This window comes from Anabrus simplex, chromosome 1 (genome assembly GCF_040414725.1).
Source record: "Anabrus simplex isolate iqAnaSimp1 chromosome 1, ASM4041472v1, whole genome shotgun sequence".
Classification (NCBI taxonomy): Eukaryota; Metazoa; Arthropoda; class Insecta; order Orthoptera; family Tettigoniidae; genus Anabrus; species Anabrus simplex.
This window is the reverse complement of record NC_090265.1, coordinates 389,140,738-389,157,673: the sequence shown is the minus strand read 5'-3', so window position 1 is coordinate 389,157,673 and position 16,936 is coordinate 389,140,738. Positions and strand designations below refer to the sequence as shown.

Sequence of the window (16,936 nt, the reverse complement as noted above, 5' to 3'; positions counted from 1 at the left end):
ATCAAAAATTCTTTGGAATTCTTAATAGACTTGTTATCCTCAAATCTATAATGTTTATTTTTAAATTGTGTATAAATTGTGTGCCAGATATATAAACAGGAAGGTCTTCCCCAGCTTCGGGAATTATGGCGGAAATTTACATGGATTTTCTTGAAAATAATAAAATCAACAACATTAAAGGAATAATATGCTGGTTGAGATACGCACATGACACGTTTACAATAATTGATCACAGCATTACTAATGGAGAGGAGGTATTAGAACAATTAAATAATATGGATTCACACATTAAATTTTCTTTCAAAAGGCAAAATATTGGAGTGTTAAATTTTCCTGACATTACAATTATTAATGACTCTAATAAACTTAGGTAGAAAATATTCAGTAAATCCACTCAAAGTGTGAACATAATTAGACAAAATTCCACACACCCGTTAGCACATAAGAGGGCCTCCTTTTATAGTATGATTTACAGAGCTTATAATATACCCATGTCAGAAGTAGATTGTAAACATGAACTAGATACTATTTATTTTATAGCTAAAAGTAAAGGGTTCAACAGGCAATTTGTGGACAACATTATTAGCAAAATCGAGAAGAAATCATTTTCAACTTTAACCAAAGATACTGTCCCCTTCAAAAGTGGTAAAAATCATTTAAGGGAGAATATTTTATTTCTACTGTGAATTGGAACATTATTTCGTGAACCAGGAAGGGAGTTTTAGCACGTTGAGTCGACTAGAACCAGTCACCAGGTGTACGGAAATCCCAGCCAAGGGCGAGCAAGAGGGAGCGAGCAGATACCGCTAGCCAAGTAACCTTCAAATCAGCCGTGAATACCACGTGATCAGGCGAAATGTGTGTCAAATGCTCGATCGATATTAGTAAAGTTATATGAGGTCTGACTATGGCAGCCAATCAAGTGATCAATTTGGTGTGAAGTTAATGAATTGACCAATAGTGTATAATGAAAAGACGCACCCCTGTCTTAAGACGGTGAATTATGGATTTTCCTAAGGAAACTTTACTCTGAAATTTCTACCTCTGAACGCAACGAGTGGAGATTTTATTCTGACTTCAACTACAGACGTGAGAAGACGCACTTTGCTCACTGGGGAACTTCGTCTTATTTAGAGCTTCCAACTTGTTGCAGATAGCAGTTCAGACATTCACGGATTCTACTTACAATTAACTGAAGATATTAAAAGATAAGTTGCTTTTCCATCTCGTCAAACAGCGGTGTGTGTTTTGGACTTGTCTCAGACTTAATTTTCAGTTTCAGTTTTCGCAAGAACTTCTACAGAGGAGATTATTGGTTCGAGTGCAAGTCAGGATGTCTGTCTTCCTACGAGATGAATGGTGTGGTTTCCAGCGTGCCAGCATGTCCTCAATGAACGAGTAGAATGTAAAGCAGCTCAGACGGGCGAGACCAGGATCGATGGTGCGTAACGTGGTAATGCACTAGGTCATCAGCCCGAGTTCTACGATCGACAGTCACCACCAAGTAATATTTAAACATTGTTATTCTTTCTTCCTATTTGTAAAATGTAAGTGTAATGATATAGCCTCTACTTATTTGCTTAGAAGAATTTCTATTAGTTAGAAATTTTTCCGCCTCTTCTTTCTTGGTGAAGGTAGTTTGAGAATGAGTGTGTGTATTTTGAACCTATTAGCTTGTTTTGAGTGAATGTCATCGAGAGATGTTTCAACTGTCCCGAGTTCATTGTGGCAGGAGAAATAAAAGTAATACGACCTCAACGTTAAACTAGGACTATTTGAATATTTTTTATACTTGAATTGAGATCAGATGGGACAGTAATTTCGTGGATTCCATTATATCAGAGTTCATTCCTCGATTATACGACGTATGGTTTCGAGTGCGATAGAGTCATCTGAGATATTGTTGTGCAGTAGCTTCCGCATGTATGATCTTGCGCGGCCAGGGATAATAATAATAATAAAATTAAAAATAAATTAACCTAATTATCGCGTAAAAGAACACCTAAGGTCATGAGCATAATAATAATAATTATTATTGAATAAGGTTGATATGCGCTCATTTATATTAACTTAGGCCTGGGAAATGGCAGTATCTGACCGATACATTTTTATATATTTTTGCTGTGCTATTATAATTACTTGACTGGTAGATGGATATTATTGAATTTAGCAGATAAGTTGTGCATCCATTGAGTCAATTTAAGAAGAAAATATGTTACCTGACATAAATTCTTCGTTGTGAGCGCAGATTAATTGAGAGCCACAATTACGGTGGAAAGGTAAAAATAAATACCGCAGCTCATGGACCGCGTACGCGGAATGTTAATTCTGACCTGTGTTTAGGCAATTTTGTCGATGATTTTCGGATGATTTTTGCTCGTAAATTTTCCCTGAACATCGTCGTATGACTAAGTTCTTCAATAAAGTGATAATCATTGCTCTATCACATCTCAAGTTGATGAGAGGAAGTCCCCACGATATTGTCATCATGAGAATATTTTCCCTGATTTTGACTAAACATGAAAATAATAATCAAGGGCTAGCATTCGTGTAAATATGTATATAATATTTCCGTGTATCTTTGTGTGAATGTAGTGTGTGCGATTTGTCTGTATTTTGCTTATTGTAATTTTACAGTCCATATTTGTGATGATGCTCTTCGCTGTTTCGTGGATTTTTGGCCAATTTTATGCCAACTTTAGTGGTTCACTATTTGACAGAATTTAAACCTTTAGTGAATTTTATTCGTTTTTAAGGAAGAATAGGGTCTTAACTAGCGAATACATATAAATAAGTATAGGCCATGTCAGTGGATTGAACTCAAAAAATCAAAGTTGTAAGCGAAATATAACTATTTATTTCTAATCAATGGGTAAATGTATGTTAACATGATGTCAAATTCCAAATTATTGTGTGAAGATCAACTACTGAATAATTATGAAAGAGAATTTGTTAACTAATTTAAAGGTCAAGGAAGACGATTCAACCATAATTTCATGGGAGAAAATTTTTTCATTTAATTTTCAGAAAGGAGTGAAAATGATCATTTTCAAACTCGATTTAAGTTAAGTCCATTGAGGAAAGGAATTTTTATTTTCAAATCATTTAATTATTAATGGAAGAGATAATCTCAAATTAATTATTATTAATCATTTAATTAATTTTCAACTAAAAATCTAAATATTATATTTACAGACTCAGGCATTCGCTGTTCCATTTATCGATGGAGTGTCCATGTTGGTAACGACATAAAAGAAGACAAGTCATACGAAAATTCCTAGATTTTGTAAATTATTTGTAGAATTTGAGAAGAGCAGTAGTTGTAATAAATGTGTGAAACCTATTTAGCTTTCTCTTATTTGCCACTAGTTCATCATCTATCCCTGCACTTTAAAATTTTCACACAGCCGATAAGCGAACGATCTACCCCTGGAGATCCTCGCTCACCGGCCGAGCTGAGCCCGGCATGACGGGTGCAATACTAAAAAGAAAGAAGATAGTTACATCCTTTTCACGTACAGACATAGTAAAATATACAAAATCACTAATGTTTTCATGAAAATATGAAAGTTTCCTTCAAGACAACCAACAATAATGCTCATCTTTTCTATAATCAACACACTATCAATAACTGCAATAGCAAATTTCAGAAATCAGGAGTTTACAAATTAAAGTGCCCGCAGTATTCCGCCACTTATATTGGACAGACAGACCGCAATTTTAACATAAGGTACAATGAACATGTTAATGCGTCAAAATACGGCAAGAATTAGAGATATCTTGGTCCATATCTCCGCCAGCTGTAGCAAATTACCTTGCCTCCCAGCACTATGATTGGGCTGGTGTACAAGCAGTTCAGTTATAAAATATATAGCCCAATAAATGAAATCTATGATTGTAACCATAAATTATCTTGATGAACAGGCAGGTTATTTCATATTATGGTTCAAGAAACAGATACTTCATTGAAGAAACCATACCTTAAGTCGCCAATGCTATCCCAATGGACTCTTCATTTAAATACCCCTGCATGTCACAATGACTCAGATTTAAATCCCAGTGGAGAATCTGTTTGTGCAGCACAACAGAAAATATATTGTAAAAAGAGAACTATACAAGATATTAACTGAAATTTTGTCAATAGATGAATGAATACATGTCATCAGCATCATCATCATCATTCCCCTTTATCCGGCTGTAGCCGGGTAGGGGCAAATATGGTTCCTCTCCACTTTCTTCGGTCTTTCCACCACTCCTCCTCCAACACTGTGTCCCAGTCCAGGTTTCTTTCTATAATGCTGCGTTGGATGGTATCCTTCCATCTCAATCGTAGTCGTCCATGACCTCTCCTTCCTTGGATTTGCATTTCCATCACCTTTTTTGGCATTCTTTTGTCGCTCATTCGCTTTATGTGCCCAAACCATCTTAGTCGGCTCTTCTCTATTCTATCATTCATTTTTGCACTCCAATTTCTTCCCGGATTTTCTCATTCCTTATTTTGTCTCTTCTACTCTTCTGTATCATACTCCTCAAGAACTTCATTTCGGCTGCCTGTATTCGACTCTCATCCTTCTTTGTCATTGTCCAAGTTTCTGCTCCGTAAGTTGTTATGGGTATGTAATACATCTTGTACATAGTATCCTTTGCTTCCGTTGGCACATCTTTGTCCCATAACATGTTTCTTACACTATGATAGAAACAACTTCCAGCTTGAATCCTTTTACTAATCTCAGCATCCAGTCGAGCATTCTCCATTAATTCACTCCCCAGGTATTTAAACGTTTCCACTACTTCCAGGGGCTTGTCTGCAAGTCTAATCTGACCTTTCCCTTCTTTCTCCCCTCTAGTCATAACAAGAGTTTTACTCTTTTCTACACTGAGCCCAGTTTCTAGCTTGTAGCCTAAGAGGGGTTGCTCCAGGTGAAGTTCGTCCCCTAAACTTGTAATCCGGCAGCTGCATGGTCACAAGTAACTGTGTCACTACGGTCACATGGAAGTCTGTGTAGTAGGGTTTCCTGCGCTCTGACTGTGAGAAAGTACAGCACAAAGGAATGTCTAGAAGACAGAAAAATATTTTTCTATACCCTATGACTGTTCGCCTTATGATGGAAAAAAGGGCAGTGACCTGGTCTTGTAAATCTACTCCCTTCATCCCATCTTGGTTTTTTACCTCTTCCAAGGGCACTTGTCTGCGCTTTCTCATCAGTTTTCCCATTGATGTAATATTTGCTGTTGTGTGTTTTGAAGACTTCCACTTGAGGCACAAAATGTTGTTTGATGACCACATATGGTATTCACATCTTTGCAGTACGTTAGATGAAACAGTAGGTGGCATGTTTCTTCTGTTGGGCCTAACGATTCCTACAATATTTGTTTGTTTTTCATTAACCCTTTTAATAAGTCTGGAGACATGTACCAGTTTTCCAGGTACAGAATGTGACCTTTGTTGAACAAATGTTCACACATGCTCATAACAACATTAGTGCTCGCAGGTAAGGAAGGGTCAATCATATTTCCTGTATATATACGAAAGGTGCTGCAGTAGCCTGTATTTGCATCGCAAATTTTACATATCTTTATGCCAAATGTGGCCCTCTTACTTCGGTTACACTGCACGTACGGCAGCCTACCACGAAATTTCATAAGGGATTCGTCTAAGGCAATGGTCTTTTACAGTTCAAACAACGAAGAAAATGTGTCCGAGAAGTGCAAAATTATAGGCCCAATTTTCGTCTGTCACTAGCATCACCTGAAACGTCATCAGTGAAATGTAGGAAACAGGAAATGAGGAGAAATCTGTCCCTGCTCATTGTTTCTGAAAATATAGGCGTTCCAATACACCTATCTTTACTCCAGTACAACTGGATACATGGTTTCCAAACCTGAGACATCAGGATACACAAAGCAAAGTATGCCCTTATTTCGCCCTCCATTGTGTTAAACCATTTCTTGTCTTCTTTTCCCTTTTTCCTATTTTCATATGTAAGTTGCTCCTGAGCATAATTATTTGTCTCTGTAACAATCAGAAAATAATGGGTCCATAGTCTAAAAAGAGAGAGCTCTGATGGAGCTGTGGCCACATATTTCTGAAATAAAAACTTGGAAACACTGCTGTTTGCAGTGAAGGGGTGAATGACAGGATTATTATCTCCACTTATTCATACCCAGTCATCCTGTTTTGCACGTTTTGCTTGTGGAGGCCTGGCGCAAAGGTTTTGCTCATCATTACTATCTGAGTCACTAGTGATATATACATTTCCTGACTCATTTACACTATTTACAACCAACAATTCCTCACACAAATTATCCTCTTCTAATTCCTAAAGATCCACTTACATCGTCATCAGAATCACTATCTAAAACACTTAATTAACTTCACTAATTCGTGTTCAGAAACGCGTGCGCTGCTAGTTGCCATATTGACTACTCGCTTGAAAGGAATTTGAAATATTTCTGAGTCACCCTTACACAAGGTGTGAAGGTCAAATAAGGGGAAACTTTGACATACCCTCGCCTCAACCTTCTAGTATACGAAAATCTTAATGTAAGAGCCATCTGTTACAAACTGGGTGGACTATATAAAGATACCTGAGCACTGGCAATGCGCAGGCCCAGCTCATCATCTGAGTTGTAGGCCATGCGCTCGCAAGTGGGCATGCCTCGTCATGCGAGTTCATTGGGTTAAATTCCCACTGCGACTTTAGGTATAGTTTTGTTAGACTGCATGGCTGGTTTCCAAGGTTACTTATTATTAAGATAAGTAGTTTATTTTCCACACTGATACGATGCAATTGTCATAAATTCATTCAAGAAAAAAACATTTTGGACAAGTTTAGAACATTATACGATCGTCTTCAGCAGATTTTACAGGACAAAATCTAAAAAAGAGATATCTTGTTCCACCTCTCTGCCAGCTGTAGCAGATAACAAAATCCTTTTCTTAATAAGAAATAAAGTAGTATCAATCAATACAGGTCATATAGAATGAAGTTTATTGCTTTACATTCCAAGGTTATTTTGAAAACTTTTACGTATGGTAATGTTACCGTCACTGCTTCCATCACCTAGTTCTAGAATCAGGCTAACTGATAGCATTCAAATTGAAAAAGATATTTCTCACCTTTCCCATCTGTTTCCTTTTGTAAAATTGAGTCACATGACTTAAGGTATGGTTTCCTCTAGAGGATCACATATAAAACATATACCTAGGTAATGAGTTGAGTACTGGATCTGTTTTGGATAGGTAATACAGCTTAAATCAATGACGACAAGTTCCTTGTTATCTTGTGCTTTGTTACCATTACCTCCCTCTTCTCTTGCTTTTCGTGTTGTGACTGATGCTCATCCCCTTGTGTAACATTTTTGGAATATCACGGTCCAACATGCAGCAGTAGCCTCCCATCAACCAAACGTTCCACCTGCCCTGGTATCTTCTTTACATCTAATTAATGTCTTGTTGGAAATTTTCCCTTTGCTCTGTGATCACTGCACCAAGGGTTTTGGGAACAAAAGGTCCTGGTGGGAATGTAAGACGTGAAGTTTCAAACTCAGTGACATCCAAACACTTTAAACTTCTACGACATATCATCCACAATGCTAACATATTCGGGGCTGTGTATCCAAGGAAGTTATGAACGACACTGGGAAAGGCAGTCCAAACTTCGCTTTCAACTTCACTCATTGCAGGCAAGGGGTGGTAACTAGGAAAGTAAATGCATAAACTAAAGTTCGGCTCTGTCAGGCTCTCTATCTGTACACATGCACACCGACCAGCACCTAGAGTAGTTACTTTTCTGCAGAACGCACTGTACTGTGTGATGCTTTGTAATCTTATGTATAAAGAGCAAATGCATCAGACAATGATAATTCAGAAGTGGTTAAAAGAGACATCCAGCTTTGCTTTGTTGAAGGAGCATCATGCTCTTCTCAGCAAATTACAAACAGCAATGATATAGGGAAAAGAGTTGTTGAAAAGTAGATAGTGAAGAGCATATTTTACATCAAAACAAAACCAAAGTGATTTAAAAGCAGCAGGGAACAGGAAAATAATAATGCTTTCCTGGGAGAGAGTTAATGGAGATTACGAGTTTATCCACAGTAGAATTACAACAGCTGATAATAACTGAAAAATTTCAATTAACTAGTCTTAAGAAAGAATGAAACATGCAGAAAATGAAAAATCAGCTCAAGAATTAAGTTAATAACTTACCAAACCCACAGTATTAAAGTAGTGCTTTCACAGAATCAGTTTGAGTTTGTATTATGTACTTAAAAAAATCTTAATGAAAATGTAACTGTAAACACTTTGACGAGGTGAATAGAAAAACAGTGGGGTGATAGAGGTAAAGGTTACCAAGTCAGTAGGCTCCTTGATTCAAGCCATGTAGCAGTTAGCTTGCATTCAGGCGGTGGATTCAAACCCCTCTATCAGCAGCCCTGAAAATAGTTTCCATGGTCAGCGACTTTTGTACCTGGCAAATGCTGGGGCTGTATCTCAACTAAGGCTACAGACACTTCCTTCTCACTCTCCCATCCCATTGTCACATAAGACCTGTCTGAGTTGGTGCAACATTAAACAGTAGCAAAGGGGGGATAAAGGGGAAAAAAGTTTAACTGAACGGCTTTTATGTACATGATATTGTCTTCAGACCACACTTACGTTACCGCTCATTTTAAAATATAACAGTCGATAAATTATCACACGATCCAATATACGTTTCTATCCACCCCATTTTAAGGTACTGCAAAACTGAGCTTCTAAGTTTAGAAAAAATTATAAGTTCTTTAAAGGACAAGACACCTGCAGTTTTATTATGTGCAGTAAATTATTGGGGATATTTCAACCCTTTCTGTGGGGTGATGATGGTGATTACTGTTTTGAGAGGAAGTGCAACTCTTAACACTAGACAGAAATGAAAATTCAGTCCAACCCTTTGAAGAATGAAGAGGAAGGGAAGAGCTATGAAATGAACACTACTTACTGATGACACATTCTTCCATCATCTGCCATTTTTTCTTCTGGACTGCCTTGCTTGTTCACTCTACGACCACTCAGCCATCACTATTCAGATAATGCATTATCTGAAGTCTCAGTGAAGTCGCTAATATTATTATACAATATTTGTCCGGCTTCTAGTGTATTCTTCCACGGCTTTGTACTTGTATGCAACAGCTATTACTCGGCCTTGAGCCAAGTACTCACCGGAGAAGATTCCCTTGACCTGCTGGAGAGAGAGCTGCTGCATTTCAGTGCTTAATGCATTTGTACGCGTGTTACTATGTTGGTGTACATATCTTTCTTTGGGAAGAAGCAATCATGTGCTATGAATATTTCTAAATTATTATTATTCACACGGTGAATTTGATTTCCCTTGCCTTCGAATCGAGTGTCTTGCCTCTTATCTTGAAATGGAGTTTCATTTCAAACGAATTGTTGTCCTTAGATGGACATGTTCATGAAACTATTCTACTACTTTACCTAACTTTGAATTGAACTTCCCGTTTTATGGATCATTATCTGAATAAGACAGAGTATCACAATGAAGATGAACTTTGCTACCCTCCCTCTCTTGGTGCCTTTGAACCTTTCTTCACATTTGTATCCATTTCTTGTTCATGTGATATTTCTCTTATCAAGGCTATTTGCCCTTGATGTTTTCCGAGGATCTTTCGTACATTATATTATAACTGTTTCTCATACAAAAATTCACGGTTGGGAAGTCTGTATCACTACTGGAAATTCAAACTTTATGAGCTTTATGAACTTGTAACTACTTGCTGTTTACAGATTCTTGGTTATCATTGTATCTCCTTTTTGACTTAAAATTTCTTGAGGTTATGTTTGACATTTATCATAACACAGTGATTAGTAACTTAGCACTGCATTATTTTTCTGATGATAGTATGACCTTCTCTGTTAATGTGGTTATGAACTTTATGCTCATATGATATAATGGCAGCTGAAGTACATATCTGATAATGTCAGCAGCAACCAAACTCCATTATATTTATGTTATCATGATGTGACAACATCCTGTCACAGCTATGAAAGGTGTGAAAGTGAGGGAATCCCTAGCCTTTGCAAACCTAATATCATTAGGGTTTGAAGTGAACAAGGGCTGACCAAGGGAGGTCAGATAGAAAAGTTAAAGCTTGGGAGCCAGGCACAGGTAAGTGGAATCCATGCCAAAAACAGTGTGGAGGACCGTGGTCGCTATCCTGCGTTCTGAAGCTCAGAGCCCGTGAGATACCTTTTTAGTCACCTCTTGTAACAAGCACGCGATATCGTGAATGTATTCTACTGCTTCTATCCCCAGTGGGGAGATTTCAAAATTCTTTCTTTTTTGCTGTCATCCTCCCTGTACTGAAAATTCATGATCATCATGATCATCACCACGGTCTTCATCACTTAACTCGATGAAATATTCAGCAATATATGAAAAATGTTTACTGTTCACTATTACATCAGTAAGCAAGTGTCTAGGTATAATGATGAATGTCCAACAGGTATCAACCTCTTAGCAAAGTTCAATAGTCTGAATACATTCCAGTTTTATCCCTTTCATCATCTAATCTGGTGCATGAATGGGTTATACTTCTAACGTAAAATATCTGAGATACTCTTTTACAAACATTTTTCAATGTTTCCTAATACAGAAATAATGTGTGTACTAATTACTACTCATCTGAGCAATTACTAAGCTCCTTGGACTCTCCTGAGAATAAAAGCATTAACTACGGGGATATTATGCATAAAAATCGTAGTATTTACTCTGAATTCTTAGTAAAATTGCTACATCTTTATGCATACCACCCAGGAACTCTTCATTTAACATGAGTCTGCTTACATCTAGACCAACAAAAATTCCTTCTTTACCCTTGGCTTCTGTCAGATTAGGAGATTTCTTGCAAAGGTTTGTGCAACAGTTTCCAGATTTTGACAGTTCTTTAACTGTTTCATGATGCTAAATTTGATGTGCAGATGTGGCAGGAGAAATTATCTTTTATCTACAAGACTCTTGAGCAATATGTTCTTTTTTCTGGCTGCATATTTTTTCCTGATGGCCACTGGTTTTTTTCCCTCCACTGTTTATCTCATACTTGGTTGTCCCTTTCACAAAGTAAACATGCACAGCATATCCAGCCTGCTGACCAAGAAGCTTACACAACACATTCAGATCTTCCAGAAATCACCCACTCATGATTTATGTTTTTTTAAATTTTTTTATTAGTATTATTATTATTTTTAATTTTTTTTTTTAGGAGCAACTGAAAATGTTCATTTCTTTCAAGTGCACTGAATGTTTAACAGACGGTGAAGCACATCTATTACTACTGTTTAAAAGAACAATATACATCCTGATATTCAGAAAACATAACTACTGTATCTCATGAATTAATGCTGTTCACCATGCAGTATGCAAACCAAACAACCAAGAATATAATATTCTTACTTTTAATATACTTCCTAAATTCTTCTTTCTGGTAATCATTAAGTTCTTGTTGAAGGTTTATTTCACCAGACCGAAAATCAGCACACAGTTCTTTGATAGTTTGTATCACATTCTGGTAAGTTGGGAAGGCTTTGTGAGCAACTGGAAACAGAAGAAACAAATAGCACGTCAAATGATTTTCATAAAATAAGTGAGCAAGAGGTTTCACAACACTGAGTTAATATACAGTGTATCTGGTTTAAATAAATAAATAAATAAATAAATAAACAAATAAATAAACAAATAAATAAATAAATAAATAAATAAATAAATAAATAAATAAATAAATAAATAAATAAATAAATAAATAAATAAATAAATAAATAAATAAATAAATAATGCTTGAGAAGTAATAGAGATAATTATTAGCAGTCGACAGACAATGAATCTGATTTCTAACTCCCTCCATGTGTTTTGTAGCATTGTAACAGTTCAAATGTGATTGTGCAGATCTGGTAGATTACCAACTGGTGTTTGATTAACTTAATTCTTAACAAAACCCCACAGGAAAAAATCAAGTGTTAGGGGACCAAGAAATTGATGTCTACCTCTCTGAAACCAGTGCCCTGGAAAGTTACAGTCCAAGAAATTCTGTACTATGTCCACATAATGGCATAGCCTGTAGGCATTGTAAAAGCATAATAGGCTTGAGTTCCATGAAAAAAAGCACACAGAACACCTACTGCTGTGCTTTTTGTAAGGAAGCTAGCAAGGCGTGTGCTATGCTGCGCAACTGTCTGAGCTATCTGGCCTTCAAAGAAGAGGGACAGATGGATGCTTGTATAAATGTAAATTGACATGCTAAATGCAGTTTTTGCATTTAAATGCAGCCTCCGAGCAGCTATTGCAAATGCTACAAAACCCTTTACAAACAACATCATGTACTTTCTGGAGAGAGATGGAATACAAATTCAACATCTGTCATGCCACTAATGGTAAAAATTCTCTACTTGTAGAAACAAACTGCAAATATGATTATTGTATGTACTGTATGTTTAGATACTATCATAATTTGCATTCCATTTTACCTTCAATCCAGGCACACCATCTAATAAAATCATGGCATAAACATAAAAGTACAATTGCAGGCTGAATGACTTTTGAACAAAGTGTATAAATATGTGTATGAAATTTATATTAGTTTAACAATGAATGCCAGCAAGAGAGAATAATTGCATTGCAGCAGTGACAATGTGGATGGTGCTAGCACAGAACAGAAAAATAGCACCAGCGAACTGTTGATGTCCGCAAAAAAGGAAGCTCATAGAAAGAAGTTGGAACAATGGACCAGTTGTCCAGAATGATCTGGAATTAGAAACTACTAGAATCTTTTACGGGCCTTTATCAACAGTGCAACTGGCACAAGACAGTGAGTTCGGAGTGTCTCAAATGTGTCAATCGTGAGTAAAAGTAAGTAGTACAAGATTGTTATGAATCTGCCAGATGGCTAAAGTGTTCAACAAGGCTTTCTAATGTGATCTCTTCGGGAACAACATTGCACTGTGAAAAGCAGTGCTGGGACTAGGAATTTGACATGCCAATGTGCAGCAGGTTCATCGAGGTTGTGCGCGCGTGCGCGGGCACGTGTGATCATCATGAGTAAACTGTGTTGAGTGAAAACTGAAATATGCGAGTAATTTGAGACCAACTGTAAATAGTAGTTCAATAAATTTAGTTGGCGGTAAAACAGACTACCTCTGTGCATTGTAATTCTAGTTTTCCCCGATAACCTGCAAAAGTATTCTTTTTGAAAATGTATTAAATGTAAAGGTAAAATAAAATGCCAGCTTGGATTGCTGTTAATAAGCAAATGATACACATCAGTATAATATCATTTCAAATTTGGTAACCAATTAGTGATTAACAGGAAAACACGTATAGTATAAACCTACTTAGCATTTTCATAAGGACCTGAATTTCTTTTACCTTCAATGGGGGTTAACCTTAAACTGAGGTTTCAGTAGAAAGCCTATCTATTCCAGAAATCTTTGCCTGTATTAAGATACATTTTACTATCACACATTTACAAAATGGCAGCAATATAGACAAATGTCCTCCTATAAAAATGACATATTGTTATGTACTATTGATATGTCTAAAAATATTGATATAAGATATTTTAAGGGACATTAATAATACATAACAAGATATCATTTTTATAGGACATTTGTCTATATTTTGTAAGAATGTTTTTAGTAATACCTATGCATCACAAGGAGCTTAAAATAAGAGCAATTTCAGGAAATTGGTATATTATTATACCAGATACTGTTTTTAAATATAATATACATTTTAATTTAAATATCCACTGAAGATGACTCACATGAGTCGAAACAAGCATGGATAATTTAGAAACTTCATATTAATAGATGAAATATAATGTACTGAACAGGAGGATTTAGTAAACATTTGCTTTGTGAAAGTAAGAACATCAATAAGGAATGAAATTTATATCATGTAACACTATACTGTAATTACAACTTTGTAACCATTTATGCTGACGATTACTCTTGTGTTAAACTGCCTGTGCTAATTATGCAAGAGACCTATACTGCACTACAACTAGCATTGGTTCAGTTTTTTCTTTGAAGGGAAAGGAAAAAAAAAAAAAATGTTCGGGCAGAAATCACTGGGGCATAACAAATTTGTTCTTTTGCACTATCATCAGATTAACAGACTTATGATATTTGCAGATACTAACTAAATAATAGTTACAGGCACCTCAGCACATTCACAGGGAATTATTGTTCATAGATGATATATCATTATCTCATACATATCTTCATTATACACCCTTATGCTCTTCTGCATACAGTCTGCAAGACTCTGTGAATTAACTATCCATAATGCTCTATTTGCATCTAGTTCTGTAGCCTCTTAGTTCCACAGCTCTTATTAAAAACCAATCTCTACGACTTAGTTAAGAAATATTTTCTGTTATTTAGGAACATGTTTGCTATTATTCCTCATATTGGTGATTCCATGGGTAACTCTTCCTTCTGACAATCGATTTGGCACCGAATGAAAACTGTTGTTGTTTAATGTTCTTAGAAGGTTATATCTGATTTACTGTAAAAGTTGGAGGTAGAAACAAAACAAAACAACCATGCATTAAAATTCACATGAAACAGCAATCAGTTTGTTCAAAACTTTTCATGGATATTTTCTGTAACAATGCACTGTGAGAAACAGAGGCGAGATTGGGAGTTTGATGTGCCAGTGTGCAGTATGTTCACCGAGTGAGTGTATGTAACAATCATTAGTAAGAACTGTGTTGAGTGGAAAACTCAGATGCAAATAACTTGTGATTAACTGCAAATAGTAGTTCAAAAAATTTAGTAGGTGGTAAAACACACTACCTCTCTGTCTAGTAATTCTAGTTTTAAGGACCCCAATTGACAGCTCAGAGAGAGGCTACATTCCATTGACATGTAGTAACAATTCGGACAACTGCAAGGCTAACGAATTGCTACAAAATAAAGTAAAACAAAAAATATGAAATGCTACATGAAAATATATACATTGGAAGATGGAGACAATGGACGCTTTAATAACACGAAAACAGCTTAAATCCATGGGCACCCCCTTGTCAATGGCATTCTAAATGTTGGTATCAGTGAACAAAACTGACATTTTGTCACTACAGGAACAAAACAGACCTGCAACGAAATGCATGTAAATATAAATAATTGGCTTCAAGCCCCCAAACCACCAACGGAGGCTTTTAAATTCATGCCAGTATCCATTAATAAGAAGAAAGCTGTAATTAAATCAATTAGGTCCAGAGCTATAGATGCTGATGACGTCTCCACACTGCTTAAACATAAAAATTTGGGCACACTGTTACAAGTTATGACATACATACTGTATTTAATTATTGTCTCTTAAATGCACAGTTTCTATGAATTTGGGTGAAAGCATTACTTCAGCCCATTCCCAAAATATAATCACCTGCACAAGAGAGTGACTAATGCCCCATCTGCATCCTACTACCTCTCTCCAAAGTCACTGAAGTGATAGCGTATAGTCAGATTATATTATCTGTCTGTCTGTCAGGTCATCAGCCCAGAGGCTGGTTGGATCCCCAGTTAGTGTCACCAAAGATTATACAGTTATATCATACCTGAACGATAATACTCTTCTTGATCTGGTACAATCAAGAATTTGGGAAGGACAGAGTACAAGCTCAGCTTTAATAACAGTTTAGATGACATCAGACAACCTATGGACACACAACAGCTGATACTTCTCATACTTCAACACTGCCTTTAACTCTTGTCAACTTTGAAACTATTCTTGCTAAAATGCACACACATAACTTCCATCCAAACACCATACAATGGGTAAGATCTGATCTAAATGGTCGTAGTCAGCATATAGTAATTGTAAACAAGGTCTCACATTAGGCCCCCCTTGAAGCTGGTGTATCCCCTGGATCCATCCTAGGTCCTCTGATTTTAGTTATATACCAATGACCTACCTTCTATTGTTAAATTTAGTAATTATCATCCTTAGGCTGACAACCTCCAAAGTTATCATTATTCCATAATAATGATTCCATGATAACCTTCAGAATAAGTATGAAAAACAGAAGTTAATCCTGAAATGAAGCCAGTGCAATGCTCTCAGCATTAATCCAATAAAACCTAGTCTGCCATATTTGGATATCCCAAACTCCTCAAAAACATCCACTCCATTAGCCTTCCAAATATAATGCTAAACAATGTCATTATACCCACTTCATCAACCGTAAAGAATCCTGGCATCGACTTAACAAGACACTCAGTTGGACCAAATACAAATACTACTACTACTACTACTACTACTACTACTACTACTACTACTACATGTAACAAGGTGTATGTATTTCTGCATTCCTTCAAGTAGTCAAAGATTTTCCTTCCTTTTAAATTATAATTGAAGCTTGTACAGATACTCATATTTCCTTTACCTAACTATTGTGACATTGTACTTACTGACCTAACAAAAGACCGAAGTCTGAAGCTCCAAAGAGTGCAAAATGCATGTGTGTCCGATTTATTTACAATCTACGATTTGGTGTGAAAGTAAGTCCTACTTATAAGCAGCTGGGTGGCTAAAATTGGTAGAGAGAAGAGATCTATGTATACTCACAAGTATATAAACTGTTAACCAATTTCACATGGCATATTTGGCATCAGGTTGATCATATAACCACAATACACGTTCTTGTTCAACTACGATCCTCTCTATTCATTTACACTGAATTGCTTTGTAGAGTCATTCTTTCACTGTCATTGGTTCTAAATTATGGAACTCTCTCCCAGAAGGTATCAGAACATCAAAATCCCTGAATATTTTCAAAAGTGCTTGCCATGGTCCTTTCCTGGAGAATATCATGCAGCATAATCCAGGTGTTACTGAAATGAATGTGATGTGCACAGGCTTTATAAAGGACTCTCTTG

At 36.3% G+C, this 16,936-nt stretch overlaps 1 protein-coding gene across 2 annotated transcripts in view; it reads right to left on the bottom strand.

Annotated features, from left to right (window-relative positions):
• Positions 1-16,936, bottom strand: part of LOC136856825 (protein argonaute-2) — a 467,999-nt gene that overhangs the window by 259,765 nt on the left and 191,298 nt on the right. For both annotated transcript variants that reach the window (XM_067134979.2, XM_067134978.2), the window contains exon 10: positions 11,454-11,594. In XM_067134979.2, the coding sequence (XP_066991080.2) occupies positions 11,454-11,594 (141 nt within the window). The remainder of the gene's footprint in view (positions 1-11,453; positions 11,595-16,936) is intronic.